A 25,441-nucleotide genomic window follows, 5' to 3' on the forward strand; every position below is an offset into this window, starting at 1 on the left:
CACTGTAAATAGATATAGACTTGAAGTACTCTTATAAAATTACGTAATTATGACATTTTCTTACGTGATAATTTACATAAGCACGCGACCTTGGATCTGTAGCTAAAAAAATTTTCAAATCAAAAGAGTGTCAGAGGCAACTACTAATCTCCTTAGCTAACCAGTCAGAACTATATAGAAGAAAAGATGTCAGCAGATCACACTAGAGATCCATGTCCGATTGTTGTATTGAGTGATTTTGGTGGTGCGTTTGCCATGGGTGTCATTGGTGGATGTGTGTGGCACGGGATTAAAGGATTCAGAAACTCCCCATATGGAGAAAGAGTGACTGGAGCTTTATCAGTTGTTAAGACCAGAGCTCCAGTTGTTGGAGGTAATTTCGGTGTTTGGGGTGGATTATTCTCTGCTTTTGACTGTAGTGTCAAGGCAGTTAGAAAGAGAGAAGATGCTTGGAATGCTGTTATCGCAGGATTTTTCACTGGGGGAGCTTTGGCTATTAGAGGTGGTTGGAGACATACTAGAAACTCTGCCATTACATGTGCATGTCTCTTGGGATGTTTTGAAGGTGTTGGTGTTTTAATGCAAAAGGTGATGGCACAACCTCAGCAGAACATTTATGGTGATGCTCCAATGAGTGCTTAATGATAGATGTATGCTTGTATATATTTGATAGGGTTAATGCAATAACAGAAATGGATTATTAAAGGTTCCATGCATATGAAATGCTATGCATATGTAATGCAATACATGTGTACATGCTAGTTGAGCGTACCTGTAGATAAGAAGATTAACGAAGGCCTCTGCTTAAAGCTGACTCAATATAGTACTGATTAATGAAAAAACACAAGGTACACTATAATACATTATACGGTAATAGTAATAGTTTCATTACTCCACTCGTCTCACAATACAGTACGTTGTACTACAATACACTTGTGTTTGTTTCCTTATAATTTCAATAAACCCCACTTTAAATGGCACAAAATATGAATCTTATTGAGTTCAACAATTTGTAACCATCATATTAATAAAGGGATGTGTACTCTGTATTATACTGTAATATACTCGTCATTATGCTGTAATTTAATCTGTCTTAAGCTATAACATATTCCGTACTATGCTCTATTATACTCCGAACTATGCTGAAATATACTACGTGCCAAAGCCTTACCTAACTTTCACTTCGTTAATGGTAGCGCGCAACAAAATTATTCTCGGTTGCTCCTCCTGATTTCACTTACTAAACCCCCGTATTTACTTCTGTAATCACCGGTCTACAAAGCACTGGCATCGTCTGAAGGTTGTATTGATGTCGTACAATTACGCTAACTACGGTAGACATAACTCCATTGGTGGAAATTGGCATCTTCCACCACCACTGGGTTACCCGCATCTGAATCAAGACCAAGGCCCCTTCAATAGTACTCAACTGCCACATCAACAACAACAAGGACTACTGCCTCAACAAAGTCCTCAACTACAATTGGGTCTGCCGCAACAACAACAACAAGCAGCAGCAGCCCCCGGGTTTAGAAACCCATGGTTTGTTTCCGCTGCCGCTAATAATGGTGCCAATGGTCCTCCGCTTGGTCTTGGTGGAATAGCACCTTCCGGTTCTGGGTCCAATAGAAGTATCATGATGAGTCAACTGCCAACCAAGCTTCAGCCTGGCGTTCCTCTATTGCAACAGCATCAACAACATGCTAAGAGAATGTCGTTTGCTAATCAGTTACCTACGACTTATGAATACGAAGATCAAGAACGACAAAAGGCAAATGCTCCTTATATCCATCCGCCGACTCGTGTATCGAATCCCTTCAACCACTATTACGAGAACCAAGGCATTAGCTTGGAGCTGAAAGATGTTTCTCAAGACCGAAGAATGAGTGTTGCTGGTGACGGAACATATTATGCCAACTCATCAATGGACCCCTTTGGTCAACGTCAAGAGCAAGAACAACAGCAGCATCAACAACAACATCAACAACTTCATAATTATCCAGGAAATGCCTACTATGGGCTTAACATGGATAATATGGATATGAGTAATGCTACTACTACTACTAATAATAATAATAATATTAATAATAACCATTTCCCGGGACATGGAAGGTTTGCACAAGCTCAAGCTCAAGGTGGACCGTTGGCTAGAAGATCGTCTGTAGCCGTGGGTGCCTTCCAACCAGCCAAATATGAGCCTCAGACCCACTATTTCAACCCAGTTAGACACGGAAGACAAGGTCTGGTGGTTCAATTCCAAAAATACCAACAAGCAATGGTAGATCAACAACAGGTGGGTTCAAAGAGACAAATCGCCCCTAGAATGACAAAGGTAAGCAATTTGAACAGTTTAAGACCTCGGATTCATAAGCAACCAAAATACAGACGTTGTTCTGTGGATTCTATTCACATTTCTCCAGCTAATGCATTGACAATATATCTAACGGAGACTTACAGCATATGTCAACCCAAATTATTCCAATACTCGAAGGCAACGAACCCCAAGAGAGTTCTTACTAAACCACTGGAACCCAAGTACAACAATGGCTATGATAATGAAGATAGTGATTATATTTTGCATGTTAATGATGTTTTGGGAACTCAAGAAGGTCGGAAGTATATTGTTTTGGATCTTCTAGGACTGGGGACGTTTGGACAAGTAGTCAAGTGTCAGAATTTGGCCAACCAATCAGTATGTGCTGTTAAAGTGATTAAGTCCAAACCAGCATATATGAACCAATCGTTAACAGAAGTTCGTCTACTTCAATTTTTGAATAAGAATAGTGATGGGAAGTTGTTTATTCGATTATTGGATACTTTTATGCATAAGGAGCATTTATGTTTGGTATTTGAAATATTGGCATCGAATTTATATGAATTGATTAAGCAAAACCAATTCCAAGGACTAAACATGAAGCTTGTGAAGCTCTTGACAAGACAACTATTGGAGTCAGTTGCTCAATTAAAAACGTTCCAAATGATTCATTGTGACTTGAAGCCAGAGAACATCTTATTGTGTCAACCAGATAAACCCGACATCAAGGTTATTGATTTTGGATCTGCTTGCTTCTCAAGACAAACAATATATTCATACATTCAATCTCGTTTTTATAGATCACCAGAAGTTATATTGGGTTTACCGTACACTGAGTCTATTGATATGTGGTCTGTGGGTTGTATAGTTGGAGAGTTGTTTCTTGGACTACCAATGTTCCCTGGTACTTCTGAATATAATCAAATGTGGAAGATTGTGGATATGCTTGGGTTCCCTCCAAGACATATGATTGAAGTTGGACGGAACTCTCTTCATTATTTCCAGAAAGTTCCATCTACAACCCCCAATGGAAAACCAGAGTATACCATCAAATCGTTTGATAAATATGTTCAATATTTAAGATCGACAGGGAAAGGAGCTCAAGCAGATGCAGAGAAACCAAACAAAGAATATTTCAATCAACATTCATTGAAAGATATTATAATGAACTATTCAATGCACCAAAAGAAAATGACCAGCTCAATGATTGAAAAGGAATGTTCGGAAAGATTGGTCTTGGTGGACTTTCTTCTGAAGGTGTTGAATCTTAATCCTTTAAAGAGATTGACTCCACTGGAAGCACTTAAACATCCATTTGTTGCTGACGTTAAGTTTAGATAATTGACATAAACCATGTCATGACGATATAGCATATAATTATAATTGTTGTAACATACTGTGCGTAAATTTCAGTGTACCTCCAGTATATCTCAGTACGGTACATCATCAAATTGTGGTCGTCCCCCTACCGATGTTTTCAAATGAAAAATCATCAACAAATTCAAACCTTTACCTTTATGTTTCTTAGACTGCTCCGTGACTATTGACGTATTGCGAGTCAGATAGACATTGTTTTGTATTTATATTTGGCATCTAACGTATTGAGTTTCGTACATATCCAATTTTCAGAGTCAGAATCGCGCATTTATAACCTTAATCCATCCATACACATAATGAACGTCAGTACCAGTACTTTAGGAGTTAGAAGAAGAAAAGCCGCCCAGAACATAGACGACGAAGAGTCTGCGGCCACGTTGAAGTTGGGACCGGAGTTTCAGCTTCGACAAATCACAAACAACGGTGATGAAGAACAGTTAATAGCATTGAACCTTTCTGAAGCCAGATTACTAATGAGAGCTGCGTTAAAGGAGAGGAAGAGCAAGAATACCGCCAGTAATAAGTATAACCAACATGAAGCAGATGAAGGCAATGAAGACGATGAAGATGATTCCAAATTTGATGAATTAATGAATAACCAACAGTCAGAGATTGTACGGAAGTCATTGGCTTATTTGTCAACCTTTGCCAGATTTAAAAATTCTTCTTCAACAGAAACTGTGGAGAAGTTATTGAATGATTTTAGTGCTTCGTGTCTGGAACCTTTGCATCCTTTTGAAATAGCCCAATTGGGAAACCTTGATTGTGAAGATGCAGAAGAAGCAAAGTCTTTAATCCCCAGTTTATCCAATAAGGTTTCCGATATCCAATTGCAGAATCTTTTGAGTGAGTTGAAGAAGTATCAAAGTTTAGCTTGATGAGAATCATGTTCTTGTACATTAGAGGATAGTTTGTATCGTTAACAGGTATTAATGTAATAAAATAGACAACATAAAGACTCTTGAAATTACTATATCGGTGTCACGTGACTGATCACGTGATGTTCTCACAAAGTTGATCTTTAGCTCAAACAATTAGAGATGGATGGCTGCTACTTTCATCTTTCATAGTACAATATTGTAGCATGGAGGACGAAGATTTATACGACGAGTTTGGAAACTTCATTGGAGGCAACTCCGACGACTCGTCTTCCGAGTCTGAAAGAGACGAGTTGGTCGAAACGTTAGAGCTGTTAGGTACAGGTGAGGTCGATGATCTTAGTGAAGAAGACGGAAATGATGAAGATGAAGACGAAGACGAAGACGAAGATGGAGATGCTGTTACAGACAGAAAATCATTGGTGGTAAAAGACGATGCCGAGCTTAATCGTAACGATGTTTTAGTTAAAGCTTATGGTACAGCCGTGGAGACTTTGGTAATGAGCGAAGACACACCAATGACGAACGAAGAGCCTGTTATCAAGCCATTGACTCATAAGAAAATGAAGGTTGAATTCACTGATGATGTTCGAAGCAAGAATCCCTTGTTAGAAGGTGAAGACCTCTGCAAAGAGATGTGGAGACTGTTACCTGAACTTAACTATGATCGAGAGTATATGATTCAAACTATGAAGCTGGTACCAGAGAGAATACGAACCGTTGCAGTTGTTGGAGGTCTTCATTCAGGTAAGACTACGTTCATTGATACGCTTGTGTTGGATACGCATTCACCTTCCATACAACCTAGTAAGACATTGAAGAGTTTCAAGCCCTTAAGATTCACAGATAACCACAAGATGGAGATCGAAAGAGGCATGTCGATACGTCTTTCACCCGTGACATTACTACTTCCTGATCTGAGGGGCATTTCATACGTATTGAACTTGATAGACACTCCAGGCCATGTTGCCTTTGAGGACGAGTCTACAGCAGCTTTACAAGCAGTCGATGGCATGGTCTTAGTCATTGATGTAGTGGAGGGTCTTACCTTTAGAGATAGGAACTTGATCACAGAGGCATTACGTATGGATTTGGCTATATGTGTGGTGTTAAATAAGCTTGATAGACTTGTATTGGACTTAAGATTGCCTCCCAGAGATGCCTACTATAAGATGGAATATATTATTGACGACATTAATGCCTTCATCGACACCAAAAGCGAATACTTGACGACTTATTCTCATCCAAAACAAGTCACTCCATTGAATGGTAATGTTATCTTTGCTTCTTCAACCTTACAATTGGCCTTTAGTATTGAAACCTTTGCCAATTTGTACTATGAGAATATGGATCTTGGTGGAGATGATCTTGATGCTACATCCTTTCAACAGTATCTCTGGGGTGATATTTTCTACGATTTGTCCAACAAGACGTTCACGACTAACCAAACTGTTCATCCTCATTCGTTCGTTCATTTTGTCCTTGAACCAATCTATAAGCTCTTCACCTATACTTTAGTGTCTGACGTTAAAGGGTTGGAATTATCGCATTATCTTTGGCATGAATTCGGTGTTGAGTTCCCCAAAGCAAACTTCAAGCTTGACCCTCCAATACTTTTACGGAATGTGTTTCATTCTTTGTTCTCCTTTCCTAAAGTGTTCACTCAAATGGTTGTCAGAAGTACGCACGTTGAGTCAGTGTCAGGGTCAGTGTCAGGGTCAGAGTCAGAGTCCTTCATTGGTAAAGCGGTCAAACTAATTGAGTCATCTAATGGTCAAGACTTTCTAGCATTAGTTCGAGTCATTCAAGGCTCCATTTCTAAGGGGTCACGAGTTCGAGTCTTGGGTGAGACGTTCGCAGAAAATGATGAAGACATGGCAATACAAACAGTCAATGAATTGTATATTCCAGGTGGCAGATATAAAGTTCCAGTGAATGATGCTGGAGTTGGAAGCTTGGTTCTTATTGGTGGTATCGATTCTATTATCAATAGTGGTGCTACTTTATTAGACCCGGTTATTTCTATCGATGCCCCTACTGATGCCGGTACCGGTACCGGTACCGGTCACTCCACGATATTCACAATTCCAGACTACACTTGCAAATCTGTTTTCAAGGTGGCTATTGAACCAGCCAATCCCTCAGAGCTACCCAGGTTCTTGGATGGTCTTCGAAAGATTAACAAGACATATTTAGCTTCAAGATTAAAGGTAGAAGCCAGTGGAGAGCATGTTTTAATGGGGCCCGGAGAGCTTTATCTTGATTGTGTTTTACATGATTTAAGGCTCTTTTTCACTGATGATTTGGAAATTAAAGTATCTGATCCTACAGCCAAATTCAGTGAAACATGTTCGGAAACGTCGGTGGTCAAAATAGCTTCTTCGATTGGTTCAACAGGGAACAAGATCTCGGTGATAGCCGAACCCAATAAGGACTGGAAGCTTTCCAGGGCCATAGAACAAGGTAAGTTGGATTTAAGTCAACCTGTTAAGCATACTGCTAAAGTATTAAGAAAAGAGTTTGGTTGGGATGCTTTGGCAGCAAGATCAGTCTGGAGTTTCGGACCAAATAATGACTTAAAATCTGCCTCAATGTTACTTGATGATACTCTAGAAGAGAATACCGATAAGGTGCTTCTTTACTCCTTGAAGGACTCCATTTGTACTGGGTTTAAATGGGCAGTCAATGAAGGACCATTGTGTGATGAGCCAATACGAAACACCAAGTTTAAGATCCTAGATATGGCTCTAGCAGGGTCCGTGGTTCAAGCTGCTGGTGGTTCTGCACAATTAGTTCCATTGGTGAGGAAAGCTTGTTATACTGGATTGTTAACCGCCAAACCACGTTTAATGGAGCCAATATATACCGTCCACGTGACGACGTCTGAACCAGCCATTGAAGCGGTGTCACTCTTGGTGTCAAAGAGAAGAGGAAAGATCATTCATCAGAATCCAATCCCAGGTACGGCTCTACACCAATTAGAAGGGTTTATTCCAGTCATAGAGTCAGCTGGCTTGGAAACAGATATCCGGTTACGAACTCAGGGTCAAGCCATGTGTTTCTTAGAATTTAGAAAATGGGATATCGTTCCGGGAGACCCACTAGATCTGGAAGCCTTTATACCCAAATTGAAACCTGCACCAAAATCCTCTTTGGCGAGAGACTTTGTGATGAAAACAAGAAGACGTAAGGGTCTTAGTGGGGAACCCAGCCTACAGAAATATGTGGATCCGAATATCTACCTTCAGTTAAAAGAAAGAGGTTTATTACTTTGATATATCACATCTCACGTGCCGTGTCACGTGATGTTATATTTATGTGTTCCGCCTAAATTACATAAGACCGATTTTATCAGCATATTTCATATATTAATTTTACAGCCTTATAAGGTAACAATAAAAGATAATAAGCTCTAATCGAAGAATATTTGTAGATCAAGGGACCCACACTTTAAACGTTTGTGGCATCTGGATAGATAAAGGCTTGATATCATTGGCGGAATTCAATTCATTCAATTTAGTGGTTGAAGCAGAAGCAGATCCTAAACCAGTGGCTGAATTAGGAGTACCATTCTGTCCGTTGCTGGTATTATCCTTCACAGAACCATTAACAGACGATTTCTCTCTAGTAATCAGAAGCTCCAATGGTTTGTAAAGCAATGAGTTGACCTGGTTCAAAAGGTTGTATGTCTCATCAAGCTCACCAGAAGCATCAACAGATCCTCCTTGAACTCCTTCACCACCCGATTCCTTAGCTTGTAACATGGTTTGAATCTTGGAAGCAGCAGTGTTCAATTTCTCAGTAATAGCCAATGTTGATTTGGTTAAATTAAGTCTATCAAGAAATAAAGCTTCTTGTTGTCTTGCCAAATTGTTACGTTCCTTCTCGTAAATCTGTTCTAACTCTCTTACTTTGCTCAACTTCAAGTCAATCTTGGACAATTGCTGGTTGACTAACGTATTCCCGATCTTGGACATCTCTCTCTCTTCAAAATTAGCAAATAAATGTGCCCGGGCTCCAACAATACCAAAGGTAGCACCGGATGCTTGTCCAAGTGCATCTCCCGGAGATGCTGAATCAGTTTCCTTTTTGCTATCATTATTATTTTCATCTTCAACATCAATTTTCATGTCCTCATCATTATCAGACTCTTTAGTTTCAGATTTTATCTGAGAAGCTTCTTCAACTTCTTGTTTCTTGTTTTCTTTTAAGTCTTGTTCTTGTTCTTGTTCTCTATCGCTCTTTGCTTTGCTTCCTCCAACTTTCAACGATTCTAATTTCTCCTTGAGTTTCTCATCCATAACTTTACGAGCACCTTCGGTGGCAGCATGTGCAACTTCTGGATCAACTAATTGAGTCATAAAAACCAAACTACTCATGACAGGATTATCAACTGAACTCACGGGGAAATTGGGTGCCAATTTAAGCAAATCCAAAAGCTCATTACTCTTGACAGGATTAAACAAATCTTCAATGGGTAATTGCAAAAACTTTAGTATACACTCAGCAGGAGTCTTATTTCCATCCACTGACTTGGCAATCTTATACCAATCACCTTGATACTCCTTTACACCTTTGACCAATTGGTCAAATTGTTCATTGGTCCAAGGAATAGACGATTTTCCAAGTATTTCACCTTCTTCCAAGCGAATCTTCTTCAGTGATGGACCATTGTCAGTGGCTGCCTTTCCAGGGTACGACCGTTTATTGAAGGCATCGCTATCCTCTATTTGCTGTTTTTGCTGGTCAGGAGTTTCCTTAATACGATCTGGTTGTTGATTTGATGCCGTAGGTGGTCCATTCACAATAGTTTTCAATTTTTCAATATTAATTTTTTCAGGATTCACTTTATAAGTTTCAAAGGGAAATAACCCTCTGGGGGAATCATAGGTGACGTGATAATCTCCGGTATATGGTAACCCTATCAGTTGTCCATTAGGATGTCTCTCTATTGCATAAGCAGGTTTGAAATGTGGCTTGACTTGATAATTAATCAAACCCCACTTATTGAGGAAACGGTAAACTCTCATTAATGTGCCAACATCTCCAACAAGATTACGACGACAAGAAGTCAACGTGATATACTCGTTGGGGTTTATCCTATAAGAATTAATCATGAAGTTTCTGTAATTAAGATAAATCTTGGGGGATTTTGAAGGGTGTGATGAGTTAAAGAATTCAGGTAAAGATTCCTTTTCAACGTTATGGATCTTCTTCATATCAAACCATATGGTATAAGAAGGTAATACAATAGTATGCGTTTGTCTCCCTGCCTCTGACTTTACTTTCTTCATTTCAAGTTCTGCTTCAGCCATTTCCTGTGAAACTTTTTGTTCACGTTCAACGTCATTCACATCTATCATCATATCATCCACAAATGGTTCCTGGTTCTCTTCTTTTTGAACAACTGCATCGTCCAAGAAAGATTCGTCATCAAGTTTATCAGCAAATCCAACAGGAGTTGATTCATTCGTCTTAAGTTCAGTCTTGATAGACACAACGGAAGATTTCTTCTTGAGAAGTTTCTTAGCCTTTTTTGATTCCTTCCTCTTAATCTTTTTAGACTTTAATGTATCATCAACAATATCATCATTGGCCACACCATTTTCGGTATCGTCCAAGTCATTATCATCGGCCTCCCCTTCATCGTCATCATCATCATCTTCCTCATCATCATCTTCCTCATCTTCTTCTTCCTCGATTTCTGCCTCATCATCCGAGTCATTATCATCTTCAGTTGGCCTCATCTCCAGAGGAGTATCAGCGATAGCCGAAGTTTCGGATATGCCATTCTTAATAATAGGTTCTGCATTATCCGATATTGGCATGTCATTACTAACATCAGCTCCGGCTTTTTCAGACTCAGTTGTGGGAGCCAAAAAATCAGCATCTTCGGATTTGGATGAAGGCATAATGGGTAAATCTATTTCCATATTATCAGCCGTAAAATCAGTAAACTCTTCTTCTATTGGTGGGGCTGTTGGGACGGTAGAGTCATCATCTTTGATTGAGGCAGCTTCTTCACTTGCTTCTTCTGTCGGATTTTTAAGTGTTTTTGGGTCATCAACTTCCATGTCTAATTGAGCATCCTCGGAAGGTACACTATCAATTGGAGGACCCGGAAGTTCGTCCAAAGCATTAACATCCTTATCAACTTCTGCCTTATCTTGTGTGGCTAGTTCTTCTTCTGGAGTAATTTCCAGGTTTGTTGCTACTACAGGCTCCTTGAAGTCCATTTCATTTACATCTTGTGTTTCTGCTTCTTTATCTGTTGCAAGCTGGTCATTTTCAGGTTCTATGGTTGTAGCAACAGGATCCTTCTGAAAATTATTCTTTGAAATTTCAATTTCACCAGCATCTTTTGGAATAACGGAATCATCAATACTGGCCAATTCCGGTGCCTCACTCAATGCTGTTTCACCCTCAACCATTGATGCCTTAACTTCATTCGAATCTAATTGAACTTCAAGTCCCAACGTTGATTCAACAGGGGGTTTGGCCAGAGACAGTAGAGAACTATTAGGAGTGACAGAGTTTGGCTCAACATCACCTTCGATACCAACTTCATAACCACCCTGAGGGGATGTGCTGGACATCATCATGTGGTTGGTATCATCAAAATCATCACCTAATAAAGACTCTTGTCCGCTAGCGTGACCTTCGTCGGCAAGCTCTGGCTTGGGAGGCTCCATGGAGTTATTATTATTAATATTGTTGATACTGTTGTTGTCTTCAGGTGAACTCATTCAAACAACAACAAATTGGAAAACGCGTAACTTTCGGGTGTCCCAGACACTAACGAAGTCGAAACAAAGTATTAAGTAAAGGGTTTTCAGCAGTGTAAGGGTGTGGTTGCTGGATTTTAGAGATGTTCAGAATAGAGGGATAAAGTCCACTATACTGACGTCGGGGGCACTTTGTGAACAGGACTGATAAGTACTACTTACTGGAGTTTAGTGCAAACTTTAAGCCCAAAAGAATAAGTCGCAGTGACCGTTACGACGTAGGCTTGATTGATCTATGTGCCTGTATACCTTGTGGGACACAATCAAGATGAGTAGTATACAGTGGATGTTGTCGTGGAGCCATTTGATGTTTGAATTTATCACTAAGAAAAAGGTCGTGTACTTTTTGTCAGGAACTGGATTGTATACTCTGAGACACGTTAGTTGGTATCAATCACAGGATGAATACATTCTATTTACGATTCATTACAGCATGGTGCTTGGAATTATGTTTGATTCGGTTACAGGTGATTTGCGTTTGTGAGAGGGTACACGGATATGTATGTTAGAAACTGTGCGTCTATTAAGAGTTCGTAACTATACTTCATTATCCTCCCACTATTGGTGGTAGATTTGTGTTTGTGATGTAAGTCATGTAATTCAGGAGTAGCTACAAAGAGATTAAACTGTTAATTTAAACCAGAACGTAGATCATGCGTTGGGTGTAGGCTAAGATATTCAATAATATGCTTTAAATTTGAGTGGAGTGTTCCTTCAAAATGATAACTATCAAGTCTAATACCTATATCTACTCGTATATTTATTGCTACGGATCTCTTCGTATTGTTCGTATTCGATTGTACTCTCTTTGATCTCCCCTTGCATTATTTCTGTACTTCGTATATCATTACATTCCTTGCATATATGGTAAATTATCCGACCTATTACTTTTTGCCACATTGATCCAGCAGGGTGAAGAGCCTTCTACCACATTATTCACCGTTTTCATGTGGTACATTGTGGAATGCAGGTTGCATAGACCCCCTTTGCATGATATAAGCAACTAGTACATGGCATCCCCTCGTAATATTCCAAACCCGGATACAGGCTGTTAGGGAGAGACTGTCCATCCGTAATTTTATTTTATTCCTACTGAAATTTACTACTAAACAATTGTATTTCACGGCTACATTTATCTTTCGTTAGGTTGCCATGGACACCGAAGACCTGTAATCCATTGAGGTTATTCAGTTAACGGGTGTATCTTAAATACCCACCTGTCTGAAACAGATATTCCGAAAGTTTGTGTTTATTGTTCATTGGCACAGTAGCAGATTATTATTGGTCATGCGCCATTAATTGGCTCGAAGCAAAAAATAATAGCGTACCAAATGGCACAATCTGAACAAATATACCCTAACTTCCCAGTACTACACATAGCGAACAAACCTAACAATATTACAATTTGTTCTACGTTGTCTACCGAGGATTAACTCAAGTTGTAACCTTCAATACACTCCTATATTAAACGTATAGTTTGTGAAACACCGTTCCAATATGTCCTGGCAACGTGAATGTTCCCTAATATTTGTTCAAGCTGACCAGACAGCAAAAACTATTTCCCACCTACTTTTGCAATTCATGCTTATCGTAAAAATATTTCCACTATTATAAATCTTTGACTCAAGAATAGCAACCAATATCATATCTAACTATATTCCCTCCTCAGCTCTCATTTCTAACAAGCTAAGATATCATTCACTTATAGGGACAGCTTTTGATCACGTGCAGTTTTTTGGGTCTAGGGCTAAGATGTGCGGGTAACAGTGTTATTAGTTGTCTACTTACAGCATGGAGAAAAATTTTCTACAATCTCTTCGCATACTGAGCAATGAAAAATTATATTTATGACACTTAATTTTTCTACAGTCGTAAAAGAGATCTCTTCTTTTCTTAACTAAGCACTCGAGATTCAAAAATGGTTAGATACGCTGCTACTTCCTCCAACCCTGCTAAGTCCGCTTCCGCTCGTGGTTCTTACTTGAGAGTTTCTTTCAAGAACACCAGAGAAACTGCCCAAGCTGTTTCCGGCTGGAACGTTCAAAAGGCTTTGGTCTACTTGGACCAAGTCTTGGACCACAAGAGAGCTATTCCATTCAGAAGATTCGCTCACTCCATTGGTAGAACCGCCCAAGGTAAGGAATTCGGTGTCACCAAGGCTAGATGGCCTGCCAAGTCTGTTAACTTCATCAAGGACTTGTTGCAAAATGCTCAAGCCAATGCTGAAGCTAAGGGTTTAGATGCTGAAAAGTTGAAGATCTCTCACATCCAAGTCAACCAAGCTCCTAAGCAAAGAAGAAGAACTTACAGAGCTCACGGTAGAATCAATGCTTACCAATCATCTCCTTCTCACATTGAAATCATTGTCACTGAAGAAGATGAGAACGTTGAAAAGGCTGCTGAAGACAAGCAAGTTAGATTGAACGCCAGACAAAGAGGTAGAATTGCTTCTCAAAAGCGTTTGGCTTCTGCTTAAACAAATGGGTTTAATCCAAGACTGGTTTTTTTGTAATCACAAAAAAATTTCATCTTTATTGTATTTTAATTAATATATGTGATTTTTTTGGGTCTTTTTGAAAAGATTTTTTTTTATTTTTTGATGCAAAAAATAAGAACACTAAGGAGTTGTTCTTTACTTTGCAATCTGCTTGATATGATATCAAAAGAAGATTGTAAAGATAAGAATGTAGTACGATCCCTTAGTCGTAGTTGTAGAGAATAGTAGTACAACGAACCAGCTTTTGACGTCTTGAGAAAGAAGTAGAGCAATCGTGTTTGTTTCCTGTTGTATCAGTCTGCGCTACCATATGATAACTTGCAATCCATGCATCTTGGTCAAGTCTTCTATTACTGTAAATAACGAAGATTTAACTCCCATGTATCGGTTTCAACGTGTCTTACTCCATATAACCAGTTACTTGTTCAATCGACTGAGTTCATCGACTGAGTTCATCGACAGAGTTCATCCACTGATATAGTCTGTACTGAAATTTACGCGCGCCTGTGCGTAATTTCTGTAACCAATGAAAACGGCTTTGTTAACGATTTTTTCCTAGCCAGTAGTGCAATAATTTCAGTAGTCGAAACTCACCACTCAAATCTATACACAATTCCTCTTCTGTTCTTATCAACATCTTTATTGCCCAAATAGTTAATCAAAGATGGCAGGTCCTCCAGCTCCAAGAGGCTTTATGGGATGGTGGGGTCACTTGGGATCCCCCAAGCAAAAGTACATTACCCAATACACTGTTTCCCCAAACACTGTGAATCCATTTTCAGGAGCTGCTTACAATGCTGTTTTCAATACCTTTAGAAGAGTCAAGAACCAAGCTTTGTTTGTTATCATTCCCGGTGTGATTGTGTGGAACATCTGGACTCAAGCCAGAGACTACAACGAATACTTGTACACCAAGGCTGGTAGAGAAGAGTTGGAAATTGTTAACCAATAAGCATTTATATACATAGTTAAGTAATACAATTATTGAAGAACTTCTATTTTGATCTCTTGTAAACCTTTGCTAAGAATGCACTGAACACTTCCTTCTTCAAGCCATTGGTCTCATCGACATTGGCAATCGACTGTCTTAATTTGCCAACTACTTCTTCTTCGTAGTCAGTGTAGGTCTTTTCGATTCCCAAATCATTGAACAACTTCTTGACCCTGGCTTCAGACTCGTCATCCTTCTTCCCGTAGTTGGTGTCCAACAAGTGTCTTTGTTCAGGAGTAACCTTCAAAAGAGCTTGGTTGACAACCCATGAACACTTGTTGTCCTTGATATCAGTCCCGATCTTACCAATTTGTTCAGGAGTACCAAAGCAATCCAAGTAGTCGTCTTGGATTTGAAAATACTCACCCAAGGGAATCAAAATATCTTGTGCTTGTTTCAAGTCGCTCTGTTTGGTAATACCGGCCATGAACATAGCAAGAGCAACTGGTAAGTAGAAGGAGTAGTAAGCAGTTTTGAAAATAACAATAAACGAATGTTTCAGCAAGGAAAACTTATCCAAATCAACAACTTCTTCATCGGCAGTAACCAAATCCAACAACTGGCCCAATTCGGTTTGGAAAGTAACTTCATGGAACAAATCCAATAAATCGACATAATAAGAATCTTCACGGAAATGTTTCTTCAAAAGCATATAAATGGCACCTTCTAACATGAACGAATCGTTAATGGCAATGTTACCAACACCTTCAACTAAATACCAGCATGGTTGACCTCTTCTGGTCTTTGATTGGTCCATCATATCATCAGCTACCAAAAAGTATGCTTGCAATAATTCAATACACCATCCTAAAATAGCAACTTTCTTATATTGTTCCTCAGACAAGTCACTAGTGGAAATACCCTTCAAAATACAATAAGTATCAATCACTGATAACCCTCTGTTCAATTTACCACCTGGAGTATTATAGTTTAAACTGTTGACAAACCAATCAATAGCCTCCTGAGGCATCTTGTATTGGACCAAGATGGTCTTCAACTCTTCAACCAACTCTCCAAAAGTATCCACAAACTTCTGTTTGGCTGCTGCTTTGTCCATTGCGGTTGTTGTCATGTTTCCAGTACTTCTAAAAGAATCACGTTTGTTGAATAAAAAGTCTTGATTGAATATTCGTTTAGCTGGCTCATTGGTACACTTTTTGTCACGTGATCGGAACGAGTGCCGGGTAACACTGAAAAATTATGTAATGGCAATAATTACTTTATTTAATTAATATACAAATGACCCTAGTTTCTTCTGGAAGAACGCTTGCTCTTACCAAGTCTAGGCTTCTTACCCTTCATCTTAGAAGCAGAAAACCCAGAGATATCAGCAGAAGACTCAGCATCGTTCTTTCTCTTACCTGACTTCTTTCCTCCAAATCCAAACTTGGCTTGTTTAGCTAAACGTTTACCATTTGGCTTACTTCTCTTGGATGGTCTTTCTTCTCTGGTAGCTTCTTCTAATGCAATTTGGAATTCGTCGTCATTGTCCAATTCATTGGCACCTCTCTTCTTCTTAATAGACTTGATCTTTTCCAAAGTATCTCTCTTTTGTTTAGCTCTTTCTTGCATTGTAGCTACTTGCACTTGTTTACCAAACTTCTTCAACAGACGCTGCTTCTTAGCATCTTCACTGGCCTTCTTATTTGCGGCTTCTTGGAGTAACTTGGCCTTCAACTTGTCCATGTGTTCATCAGATTTAACCATTTCTGCGAAATAATCCATAGGTCTCAGGAATGGAACCTTCAACTTCAATAAAGTGACTTTACCTTGGCTGACAGCATCTAATCCTTGCTTATAAAATGCAAGTTCTCTTTGAGTGTCATCGTATATGTCCTTAATTTGGCCCTCGACTGATTCAGCACTTACAACCAGTTGATGCTCAATGAATGAATGCTTAGTCCAAGGCAACTCAATACGAGACAATGCCTCTTTCAAAGCAGCCTTATTATTTATAGTTAATTTGGTATGTGGAACAATATCAGCATCAGAATCAAATTCAACGTCAGAAAGTGGAACATCTTCTTGTTCTTCATCTTCATCTTCATCTTCGTCGTCTTCTTCGTCATCTTCTTCGTCGTCATCTTCTTGGTCGTCATCTTCTTCGTCGTCTTCGTCTTCGTCGTCATCATCTTCGTTGATATCACTTTCACTGTCACTAGCAGCTAATTTCTCTAAATCTAATTCTTCGTCTTCTTCATCATCTTCTCCAACCTCATCTTCGTCCACAACCTCCTCTTCTTCTTCTTCTTCTTCCTTCTTGGCTTCCAACTTCTTTAACTTTCTCTGTTCTTTCTTGGACAATGTCGTACTTTGATAATCGTTATCATCTGTGCTCTTTGCTTTCTTCTCTTTCTTCGTCTTCTTTTCCTTAACAGAATCTAAGACGATGTTTTCTGGCTCATCGGCCTTCTTAGTTTCGGGCTTTGATTTGGACTTTTCAATAGTCGAAATCAAAGATTGATGGTCTTTTAACTGTGATTTCAATCCCCCTCTACCCATTATGCCTATACTTTTGTTGTGCACTTTAAAGTTGTAGATTAGTGTACCTCATCTTCCTTTTCTATCACAACTAAAATTTTCTATATAGAAATGCTCCACCAAAACTGAGATGAGATGGTCATCACGTGACCAAACTCAACCTCAATATTGTATAGTACTAATGCTCTAGGGATGACCACACAACTTAGGTGAAACTGGTATAATCGACATCATTCATAAACAGTTTCCCTGAACCGTATCTCCACCATCTTGCCAAACAACTAAACTTTTCCATCTCCATTCCAACATTTATCTGGACGTTATCTGGGCCATTTGCTGAGCAAATACACCTTTTGGAAGTCAAAACATCCTGAGATTTAGGACAAGTCATGAAGGGTAAATGGTAGTAACCAATATCCTCAAAATGATGTATTTGATCTCTATCCATAAGAAGACTTACTCCGATGGTGTGTACTGGAGCATCGCCCCATCTTTCATAGTAGAATCCACCGTAACGATCCAAGTAGTCAAAGTATTTACCATAAGCTTCACCTCTAAAGAATTCAAGATTCCCAATTTCAAAATTTGACCAGAAATGGCAAAGATTGTAGCTCGAATTCAAGTTCTCCACTGTATGACCTTTGTTTAAGTCACTTTCATAAGTGGTGATAAAATTGATAGCATTATGAGGGTGGATTAGCTTAGGGTTGGCTTCCATAAATCCTTGGACTGCATCCCATAGGCTTATCACTGTCCTTTCATATTCATGAATGGCTATGATAAACCCATAGAGCTTGTTATTTTCACGTAATAACTGGAAAGGGTCATATTGAAAATCACACAAGTATTGAACATCTGGTTCAACTCTGAAATACCATTCGTAGTTTAGTAGTCGTTTCTGACGGTAAAAGTAACCGGAATTGAAGTGGCACATGTTATGATAAGACTCTACTCCCCCATAAACCACTCCTTCGTTATATAGTTCTTCAAGGTTGAGTTTAAACTTTGGGATGTTTATATGTTTAGGAGGAAACCAATCTTCTGGAGGGATTAACTCATAGAATGTTTCTCCGCTAGCCATTAGAGTTGTTTTCTCTATGAATTCATCATCAAAGGGAACTTCATTTAAAAATACCCATGGATACTTGTAGTGCCTGTTGAAGCGATCTTCCAACAGTCTCATACTCAGTAGAGCTCCCTTTAATTCAAAATTCCTTACAAGCATCACTAAAGTAGCATTCTCTTTCCCTATCTGAGTACGATCCTTTGCCAAGGGCTCTGGATCAAAGTACGCGTTGCTACTTAACTTGGGACTCCCTTTGGCTACGGGTATCCGAGAATCATCATCACCACCACCACCATTGTCTGACAGGGAGAGGTAGTGGAACACCAGGTAGCAGTATATAGCAAACGCTAAAACGTATAATGGTCCCCTGAACATGATCGACAGTCTAGCTGTATATGTCTGTGCAATTGGAGTTCTGGTGGGTGGCTGTGGATATAAGTAGTTGGAGAGTGTATGTTACCAATTTATTTAAAGCGGTGTCTGTACTAGACGTGATGAGCAGTGTAAGAAAGAATTTGGTAGGACGATGGTGGCAGTGGTTGATCCAAACGATGCAGAACACATGGGAGAGTATTCAGAGGTTGTTTGGAAGACGTCTTGGGAGGGTGGATATTATGTCACAGTTTTAGCACTAAACAGTCATTAAACGAACAAAAGTTGGTGTAACAGGAAGAAAAGAAGCACTTCAAGTAGAAGAACAGCCTGGAAAGAACGACGCAGACCATCGAAATAATGCCTTAAAACGTATATAACACGTGAACAAAGCAATAAAACAACAAACGAATGGGTCTAACTCGTTTTTTATGTCCAAGGTTTTTCAGTGTTTCAATGTATCAAAACAAGTGAGGCAACATAATGAGCTCTCCTTCTCTCAATCTTTTTTAGACTAGTCCATGTCCATGTCCTGGTCTCAAGGTTCAAGCAAAATGCATAATGAATGCATTGCAGTCTTCAATTTGAACAACGTGATTCTACGACGTGACTCTACAACGTGGTTTGCTTTACATGATATGTGACGCATTTGCAGCCATTGATTCTGGTAGAGCAAACAGAACACCGGTAAAATAAGACTCAATCCAACGTCCCACACCAACACACACAGAAGAACTCACCCAATAATAAGAAGAACCTGCATGACTACCAACTGAGTGGAATTGACTGTTCTGAGTTGATTGAGAAGAACAGTTCAGAATTATATATCTTGTTCTAAACGGCCGCAATGATAAATGTGACCACTAGTGCACATCTACACCGATGTATACATTGACTGATGCCCCCATACAAAGATATGCAAGAAATCGATGGCCACATTACCTTGGAACGATATAAAGCTACAACTGAACATTTACTGCTATCACATTGATAACAGTATACCACTGAAACTCTTACAGTCTTCAGGTCGTGCATATACCAACAACGTACATGGCACCTACATTGAGCTAAGAGTAATATTATACTAGTAAACTTTTACGTTTCAACTAAAAGATACCTCAGCTCATATGTCAACGGACACATGCTACACGACAATATATACATACACATGTCTCTTCTTGTCCGTTCATTTTCACTCCCGTCACCATAACTACGACTTACTTATTCTAAAAATGTCGCGCCTGCATACATCACCTCCAATGAAAAGGCTCCAATAGTAAGACAGCCATCAAAAGTTTTTTACCGTTAAACATTTTAATCTTCTCGACTCAACACAAACTTATATACACCGACAGTTTGGTTTATCAAAGATGCTTCGTAGCTTAAGACAAGGAGGAGCATGGAAGCGTGGTTTGGCCACCAGTGCTGATCCCGCTGCTGTTCCTAACCGTGTACATGGAGGATTGAAGGACTCCGACCGGATCTTTCAAAATGTCTACAGTAAGTATGGACACGATTTAAAGTCTGCCCAAAAGATGGGAGATTGGTACAAGACCAAGGAGATCATTTTGAAAGGTGACAAATGGATTATCGATCAAATGAAAGCAAGTGGATTAAGAGGTCGTGGAGGTGCTGGGTTCCCCTCTGGACTTAAATGGTCATTTATGAATCCTCCAGGTTGGGAAAAGAATGCTGGTCCAAGATATTTGGTGGTCAATGCGGACGAAGGTGAACCAGGTACTTGTAAAGATAGAGAAATCATTAGAAAGGATCCTCATAAATTGGTTGAAGGATGTCTTTTGGCTGGTCGTGGGATGAATGCTACAGCTGCTTATATTTATATTAGAGGGGAATTTTATAATGAAACGGTTATTTTACAAAATGCCATTAATGAAGCTTATAAAGCCGGTTTATTAGGTAAGAACGCCTGTGGCTCTGGTTACGATTTCGATGTTTATATCCATAGAGGTATGGGTGCTTATGTTTGTGGTGAAGAAACTGCTTTAATTGAATCTATTGAAGGTAAAGCTGGTAAACCAAGACTTAAGCCTCCATTCCCTGCCGGAATTGGTTTATTTGGTAGACCAACAACAGTTGCCAATGTTGAAACTGTTTCTGTTGCTCCAACCATTTTAAGAAGAGGTGGTGATTGGTTTGCAAGTTTTGGTCGTGAAAGAAACTCTGGTACAAAGTTATTCTGTATTTCAGGTCATGTCAATGAACCTTGTACCGTTGAAGAAGAAATGTCTATTCCATTAAAGGAATTATTGGAAAAGCATTGTGGTGGTGTTAAGGGTGGCTGGGATAATTTGTTGGGTGTGATCCCTGGTGGTTGTTCAGTTCCTGTTATGCCAAAGGATGTTTGTGATAACGTTTTAATGGATTATGATGCCTTAAGAGATGTTGGATCTGGTTTAGGTACTGCTGCTGTTATTGTCATGAACAAACAAACTGATATTATCAGAGCCATTCAAAGATTCTCTGCCTTTTATAAACATGAATCATGTGGTCAATGTACCCCATGTCGTGAAGGTACTACTTGGTTAGCTAAAATGATGGATAGATTCTATAAGGGACAAGCCACTGAGAAGGAAATCGATATGGTATTTGAATTAACAAAGGAAGTTGAAGGTCATACTATCTGTGCTTTAGGTGATGCTGCTGCATGGCCAATTCAAGGTTTAATTAAATCTTTCAGACCCGTCATGGTTGACAGAATCAATGAATTCAATGCCACACATCCTTTGGAAACTCATGGTGGTTGGGTTGCTGGTGGTAAGGTGAAGGATGGTGTTGTTGTAGACAACCCAATTCCAGCTCACCATTAAAGAGTGAAATTAAATCCATATCCCATTACTTTTGAGAGCGTGTTCACTTCAGATTATGAACAGTGTTAGGTGATGGGCATTATGGGCCATTTCTTTGCAACTCGCTTCTGCATGTATATTCCGTATTTATAACGACAACAGTATATTCTTTTCAAATACAACTTGGAGGAATTAGTAGTGAGATTTGAGTTAATGAAGACGAGCATGGGAATTAGAGTGTAAATTGCACTCGAGTGATAGTTGTTTGAGGTAATCGGTATATAAAATTGGTTATCGCGGATTAACTCTTTTCCAGAAGATATTCCATGCGTCACAGAATCGAAGCGACTTTTAACAGGGGCATTAATTGTGGTATGCACGATTCGGAGTACATGGATCCATCCAGTAGATTACGTTTGATAGATTAAGCGGGGACGACAGTGAACGCCTTGAAAGAGTGAGCCCAGTGTGAATACTAGAATCATATGAGCCAACTCAGACCTTAATTGGTTTATAAAAAAAGAAACAAGAATGTGGGCAACAGCTGTAAAAAGTGAAGAGAAGAGCTTTAAATGTTACAATCAATTAAAGAGACCAAAGAGCAACAAACACAATGGGATAGAATGTAGTAAGGTTCAACACTAATACCCTGCTACTGAATAAATGGCTCTTATCCACGGATTTAAAGAAAATAATTGTACCAAAAAGCGTACATCTGTATCTTTGAGTCAAGTACCAATTCGTATTCCGGAACAATAATACGCATTCACGCTACCAAGTTCCTAAATAGCGTCGGAGTTGTATAACACCGCGATGTACTGAAAATTTATTGTAATACTAAGCTGTCAACTTGTTTAAAACAAACAAACCACCTTTATCTTCCATCGTTCAGTTGGAATCAAGAGGTCATGAAGTTAACCCGAGTACTCCTTGCATTTGCATGTGCGTCTTCCGTTCTCGGAGCTTCTGCAGGGATTGATGTCGCTTCCCAACCTGATGATATCGTACATCAAGTTAAAGGTAATGACAGAATTGGTATCGCCAAAGTGACTGATTTAGATAACAAACCAGCCAATGCGGTGCAAGACGACGACGCTGGTTCCAAGTCAAGCTCTGATTTTTATGATTCATTTATCATGTCTGTTTCAATGATCATAGTCAGTGAGATCGGTGACAAGACATTCTTGATTGCCGCATTAATGGCTATGAAATACTCCAGAGTTGTAGTATTCTCTGCAGCCTTCCTGTCTTTGGCTGTGATGACAATATTGTCAGGGATTGTGGGACATGCGTTACCCACGTTGCTTTCACCTAGATTGACCAAGTTTATGGCCTCAGGACTTTTCATAGTATTTGGTGTTAAGTTATTCAAAGAAGGCTTGGAAATGTCAAAGGATAGTGGGGTTGATGAGGAGATGGCTGAAGTAGAAGAAGAAATTGCCTCTTCTAATCTAAACACCGAGTTACATGATATGGAATCAGGTACTGCTAGTTCAGCTTCGGTTTCAGATAGTCATCATTTCAAGCCCAAGAGTCAACAGAAATGGTATGAGGAAATGGGAACCCAATTAGAAGCATTGGCCACGTTTGTGTTCTCACCTGTTTGGATTCAAGTGTTTCTTATGACCTTTTTAGGTGAATGGGGGGACCGGTCACAAATCGCCACTATTGCATTAGCTGCTGGTTCAAATTATTGGGCGGTGATCTTTGGTGGAATAATTGGCCATGGGATCTGTACTGGAGGTGCTTGCATTGGAGGGAAATTAATGGCCACAAAGATATCCATGAGAACGGTTACTTTGGGAGGTGCCATTGCCTTCATAATATTTTCTTTCCTTTACTTTTATGATGCCTATTACGGCATTGAATAGAGATGTATATAAATGTGACGTATTCTAAAGCTGTCCACTGCACATGAACTTTAATACTTTGTTTGGGTGCATTGCTTGTTTCCCATTACTACTGATTTTTCTTTCTAATTCTTGCTCTTGAAGTTCTTCTTCTTTCTTCTTTCGAAGTTCTTCCTTCCCTTCTGGTGTCTCCATGCGTTCCAATTCTTGTACGGTGTGGAAGCCATAGAATTGGAACTCATCTTTAAGCTCTTGAATCTTCATCATACACCATTGAGCAAATAAGTCATCCGTTTGAACATCATTGCTCTTATCCTCTTTCTCTGTTAGAGCCGATTCAATCCATTCATCCACCTCGGGAAGTGGTTTCTTCCGAAGTAACGTAGTTAAAAGTCCTTCTTGTTGTGACGTGGGAAAGGCGGGTAACGGGTACACATTGGTATCCCTCAAGAGTTCACTGTTACTATCTAATTGGGCAGCAAGGGAATGGAATTGAGTAATAAGTACTTGAAGCTGGTTCTGTATCACCATGTACTGTCTTCCCTTATTAGGAAGCTTATTGTATATGTTCACGCTATCTAATAGCTTTCTTAGCGTAAGATGAACTTGATTAAGTCGGTTCCTTATATTCTCTAAAGTGGATATAGGGATTTGCGAGAAGTCAACGTTCGGAGGATTGCGGGTCGTCAATGCCGCTGCAGCATCAGGCAGAGTCAGAGTCATGTTAGGGATCAGTATTGGTTCATAAGAAAGATAGCACTAGCCACAGAGCTGATGCTAATTTATATCAACTCAACATTACACAAAAAGAGTACGACAGTCTTGTTACTTACGAATAATATGGAATTGGTGTCATCAACTGATGCAATAAGTAATGGAACTGACTCAATAGCAATAAGGGACCTAATTGAACTTATTTTAAATGACTTATGAGTAAATAATGTGTTCAGTATAAGTTTACAATAATATTAGGAATCACGTGACCATGTTCATTCTCTGTCACGTGACCAAATCACTCTTGAACTTATACCATTACTTTTTCTTTTAGGTATTAGGTGCTATTCAACTACGATATACATTTCAAGAGTATTGACCTGTATACCATGGATTCATATTGTCTTCTAAAAGTATTTTATTGTTCGAGTTGCATCTTATAGTCTACACCTGTATATAAGACCAGAATAGTTCAGTGTGTATTCACTATGCAAATTGGTGATGAACCTATACCTAGTTCTTCCTCTCATGGGTAAAAGGAACTGGAGTTTGGCCCTGGCCATCAAAGACGAGCAACGAAAGAAACATCATCGAACACAAACGCGCCAGAAACATGAGTATCTTTTGAAAAAAGTTGAGAACACTGATGTTGAAAAGCTCTACGGAACCTTGAAGTTTCATAAGAATAAAAGAGACCCTAACACCAAGCTTATCACCAAACTTCAAGAGGAATGGGACTTTATACTTAAAAATAAGCTACACCCACAAGCAGTAGCACTGATACTTAGTAGAGAACAGAAACAGGTTGAAGAAGAAAACAAGCTATGGGGACGACAATCCATATATTTTAATCCGGAGCTAAACCCATTAGGGAAGCCACCCACAATCGACGGGAAGAGACTTCCAAATATCAAAGTACCTATAAGAAATAAGCGTCTGTATAAGTCCGATCCTCGAATAGCAAACTGGGCAATCACCCCACCAGATGGAGTTTGTCCCAAGTTCTATAAAGTTGTTCTCAACACCGAAAAAGATAGGGCTGAAGAGACGATCATCAACACGCAGCCTAAGCATCCCACTTCTGGTAATGACTCTGTGAATCGTAGTGATACAACCAATTGGAATATCCAAAGTGATTCAGATAGTGGAAGAGATACAAACGATAGTGATTAGCTGCACATTATTCCATTACTTTTTTGTCTATAACCAATCCAGAGCTTGCAGGCATCACAACTATATACAAGTGGACAATATTTATATATATATATATACAAGGGAGTCATCAACATCATATGAATACCTGCCAAAC

At 39.3% G+C, this 25,441-nt stretch overlaps 14 protein-coding genes across 14 annotated transcripts; 9 read left to right on the forward strand and 5 right to left on the reverse strand.

Moving 5' to 3' along the window:
- Positions 1 to 186: 186 nt before the first annotated feature.
- On the forward strand, positions 187 to 642 carry TIM17 (protein transporter; the record flags this gene model as incomplete). Its single annotated transcript, XM_043192781.1, has 1 exon — positions 187 to 642. The coding sequence occupies one exon, from the start codon at positions 187 to 189 to the stop codon at positions 640 to 642; it is 456 nt and encodes a 151-aa protein (XP_043047836.1).
- A 667-nt stretch (positions 643 to 1,309) lies between these two features.
- Positions 1,310 to 3,655, forward strand: YAK1 (serine/threonine protein kinase; the record flags this gene model as incomplete). Its single annotated transcript, XM_043192782.1, has 1 exon — positions 1,310 to 3,655. One exon carries the CDS (start codon positions 1,310 to 1,312, stop codon positions 3,653 to 3,655), a length of 2,346 nt encoding a protein of 781 aa, XP_043047837.1.
- A 332-nt stretch (positions 3,656 to 3,987) lies between these two features.
- On the forward strand, positions 3,988 to 4,569 carry RPB4 (DNA-directed RNA polymerase II subunit; the record flags this gene model as incomplete). The annotated part of the gene is made up of 1 exon (XM_043192783.1): positions 3,988 to 4,569. One exon carries the CDS (start codon positions 3,988 to 3,990, stop codon positions 4,567 to 4,569), a length of 582 nt encoding a protein of 193 aa, XP_043047838.1.
- Positions 4,570 to 4,775: 206 nt separating this feature from the next.
- SNU114 (U5 snRNP GTPase) lies at positions 4,776 to 7,844 on the forward strand (the record flags this gene model as incomplete). The annotated part of the gene is made up of 1 exon (XM_043192784.1): positions 4,776 to 7,844. The coding sequence occupies one exon, from the start codon at positions 4,776 to 4,778 to the stop codon at positions 7,842 to 7,844; it is 3,069 nt and encodes a 1,022-aa protein (XP_043047839.1).
- Positions 7,845 to 8,003: 159 nt separating this feature from the next.
- KQ657_002009 (uncharacterized protein) lies at positions 8,004 to 11,261 on the reverse strand (the record flags this gene model as incomplete). The annotated part of the gene is made up of 1 exon (XM_043192785.1): positions 8,004 to 11,261. The coding sequence occupies one exon, from the start codon at positions 11,259 to 11,261 to the stop codon at positions 8,004 to 8,006; it is 3,258 nt and encodes a 1,085-aa protein (XP_043047840.1).
- Positions 11,262 to 13,272: 2,011 nt separating this feature from the next.
- RPL17B (60S ribosomal protein uL22) lies at positions 13,273 to 13,830 on the forward strand (the record flags this gene model as incomplete). Its single annotated transcript, XM_043192786.1, has 1 exon — positions 13,273 to 13,830. One exon carries the CDS (start codon positions 13,273 to 13,275, stop codon positions 13,828 to 13,830), a length of 558 nt encoding a protein of 185 aa, XP_043047841.1.
- A 685-nt stretch (positions 13,831 to 14,515) lies between these two features.
- QCR8 (ubiquinol--cytochrome-c reductase subunit 8) lies at positions 14,516 to 14,803 on the forward strand (the record flags this gene model as incomplete). Its single annotated transcript, XM_043192787.1, has 1 exon — positions 14,516 to 14,803. The coding sequence occupies one exon, from the start codon at positions 14,516 to 14,518 to the stop codon at positions 14,801 to 14,803; it is 288 nt and encodes a 95-aa protein (XP_043047842.1).
- Positions 14,804 to 14,846: 43 nt separating this feature from the next.
- Positions 14,847 to 15,899, reverse strand: ERG20 (bifunctional (2E,6E)-farnesyl diphosphate synthase/dimethylallyltranstransferase; the record flags this gene model as incomplete). The annotated part of the gene is made up of 1 exon (XM_043192788.1): positions 14,847 to 15,899. The coding sequence occupies one exon, from the start codon at positions 15,897 to 15,899 to the stop codon at positions 14,847 to 14,849; it is 1,053 nt and encodes a 350-aa protein (XP_043047843.1).
- Positions 15,900 to 16,087: 188 nt separating this feature from the next.
- On the reverse strand, positions 16,088 to 17,344 carry EBP2 (uncharacterized protein; the record flags this gene model as incomplete). The annotated part of the gene is made up of 1 exon (XM_043192789.1): positions 16,088 to 17,344. The coding sequence occupies one exon, from the start codon at positions 17,342 to 17,344 to the stop codon at positions 16,088 to 16,090; it is 1,257 nt and encodes a 418-aa protein (XP_043047844.1).
- A 184-nt stretch (positions 17,345 to 17,528) lies between these two features.
- Positions 17,529 to 18,764, reverse strand: KTR2 (mannosyltransferase; the record flags this gene model as incomplete). The annotated part of the gene is made up of 1 exon (XM_043192790.1): positions 17,529 to 18,764. The coding sequence occupies one exon, from the start codon at positions 18,762 to 18,764 to the stop codon at positions 17,529 to 17,531; it is 1,236 nt and encodes a 411-aa protein (XP_043047845.1).
- A 1,367-nt stretch (positions 18,765 to 20,131) lies between these two features.
- NDH51 (Ndh51p) lies at positions 20,132 to 21,589 on the forward strand (the record flags this gene model as incomplete). Its single annotated transcript, XM_043192791.1, has 1 exon — positions 20,132 to 21,589. One exon carries the CDS (start codon positions 20,132 to 20,134, stop codon positions 21,587 to 21,589), a length of 1,458 nt encoding a protein of 485 aa, XP_043047846.1.
- An 887-nt stretch (positions 21,590 to 22,476) lies between these two features.
- GDT1 (putative ribosome biosynthesis protein) lies at positions 22,477 to 23,439 on the forward strand (the record flags this gene model as incomplete). The annotated part of the gene is made up of 1 exon (XM_043192792.1): positions 22,477 to 23,439. The coding sequence occupies one exon, from the start codon at positions 22,477 to 22,479 to the stop codon at positions 23,437 to 23,439; it is 963 nt and encodes a 320-aa protein (XP_043047847.1).
- Positions 23,440 to 23,463: 24 nt separating this feature from the next.
- On the reverse strand, positions 23,464 to 24,141 carry MED8 (Med8p; the record flags this gene model as incomplete). The annotated part of the gene is made up of 1 exon (XM_043192793.1): positions 23,464 to 24,141. The coding sequence occupies one exon, from the start codon at positions 24,139 to 24,141 to the stop codon at positions 23,464 to 23,466; it is 678 nt and encodes a 225-aa protein (XP_043047848.1).
- A 519-nt stretch (positions 24,142 to 24,660) lies between these two features.
- KQ657_002018 (uncharacterized protein) lies at positions 24,661 to 25,305 on the forward strand (the record flags this gene model as incomplete). Its single annotated transcript, XM_043192794.1, has 1 exon — positions 24,661 to 25,305. One exon carries the CDS (start codon positions 24,661 to 24,663, stop codon positions 25,303 to 25,305), a length of 645 nt encoding a protein of 214 aa, XP_043047849.1.
- Between the last annotated feature and the right edge of the window lie 136 nt (positions 25,306 to 25,441).

Source organism: Scheffersomyces spartinae (genome assembly GCF_019049425.1).
Source record: "Scheffersomyces spartinae strain ARV_011 chromosome Unknown scaffold_19, whole genome shotgun sequence".
Taxonomy (NCBI): Eukaryota; Fungi; Ascomycota; class Pichiomycetes; order Serinales; family Debaryomycetaceae; genus Lizanozyma; species Lizanozyma spartinae.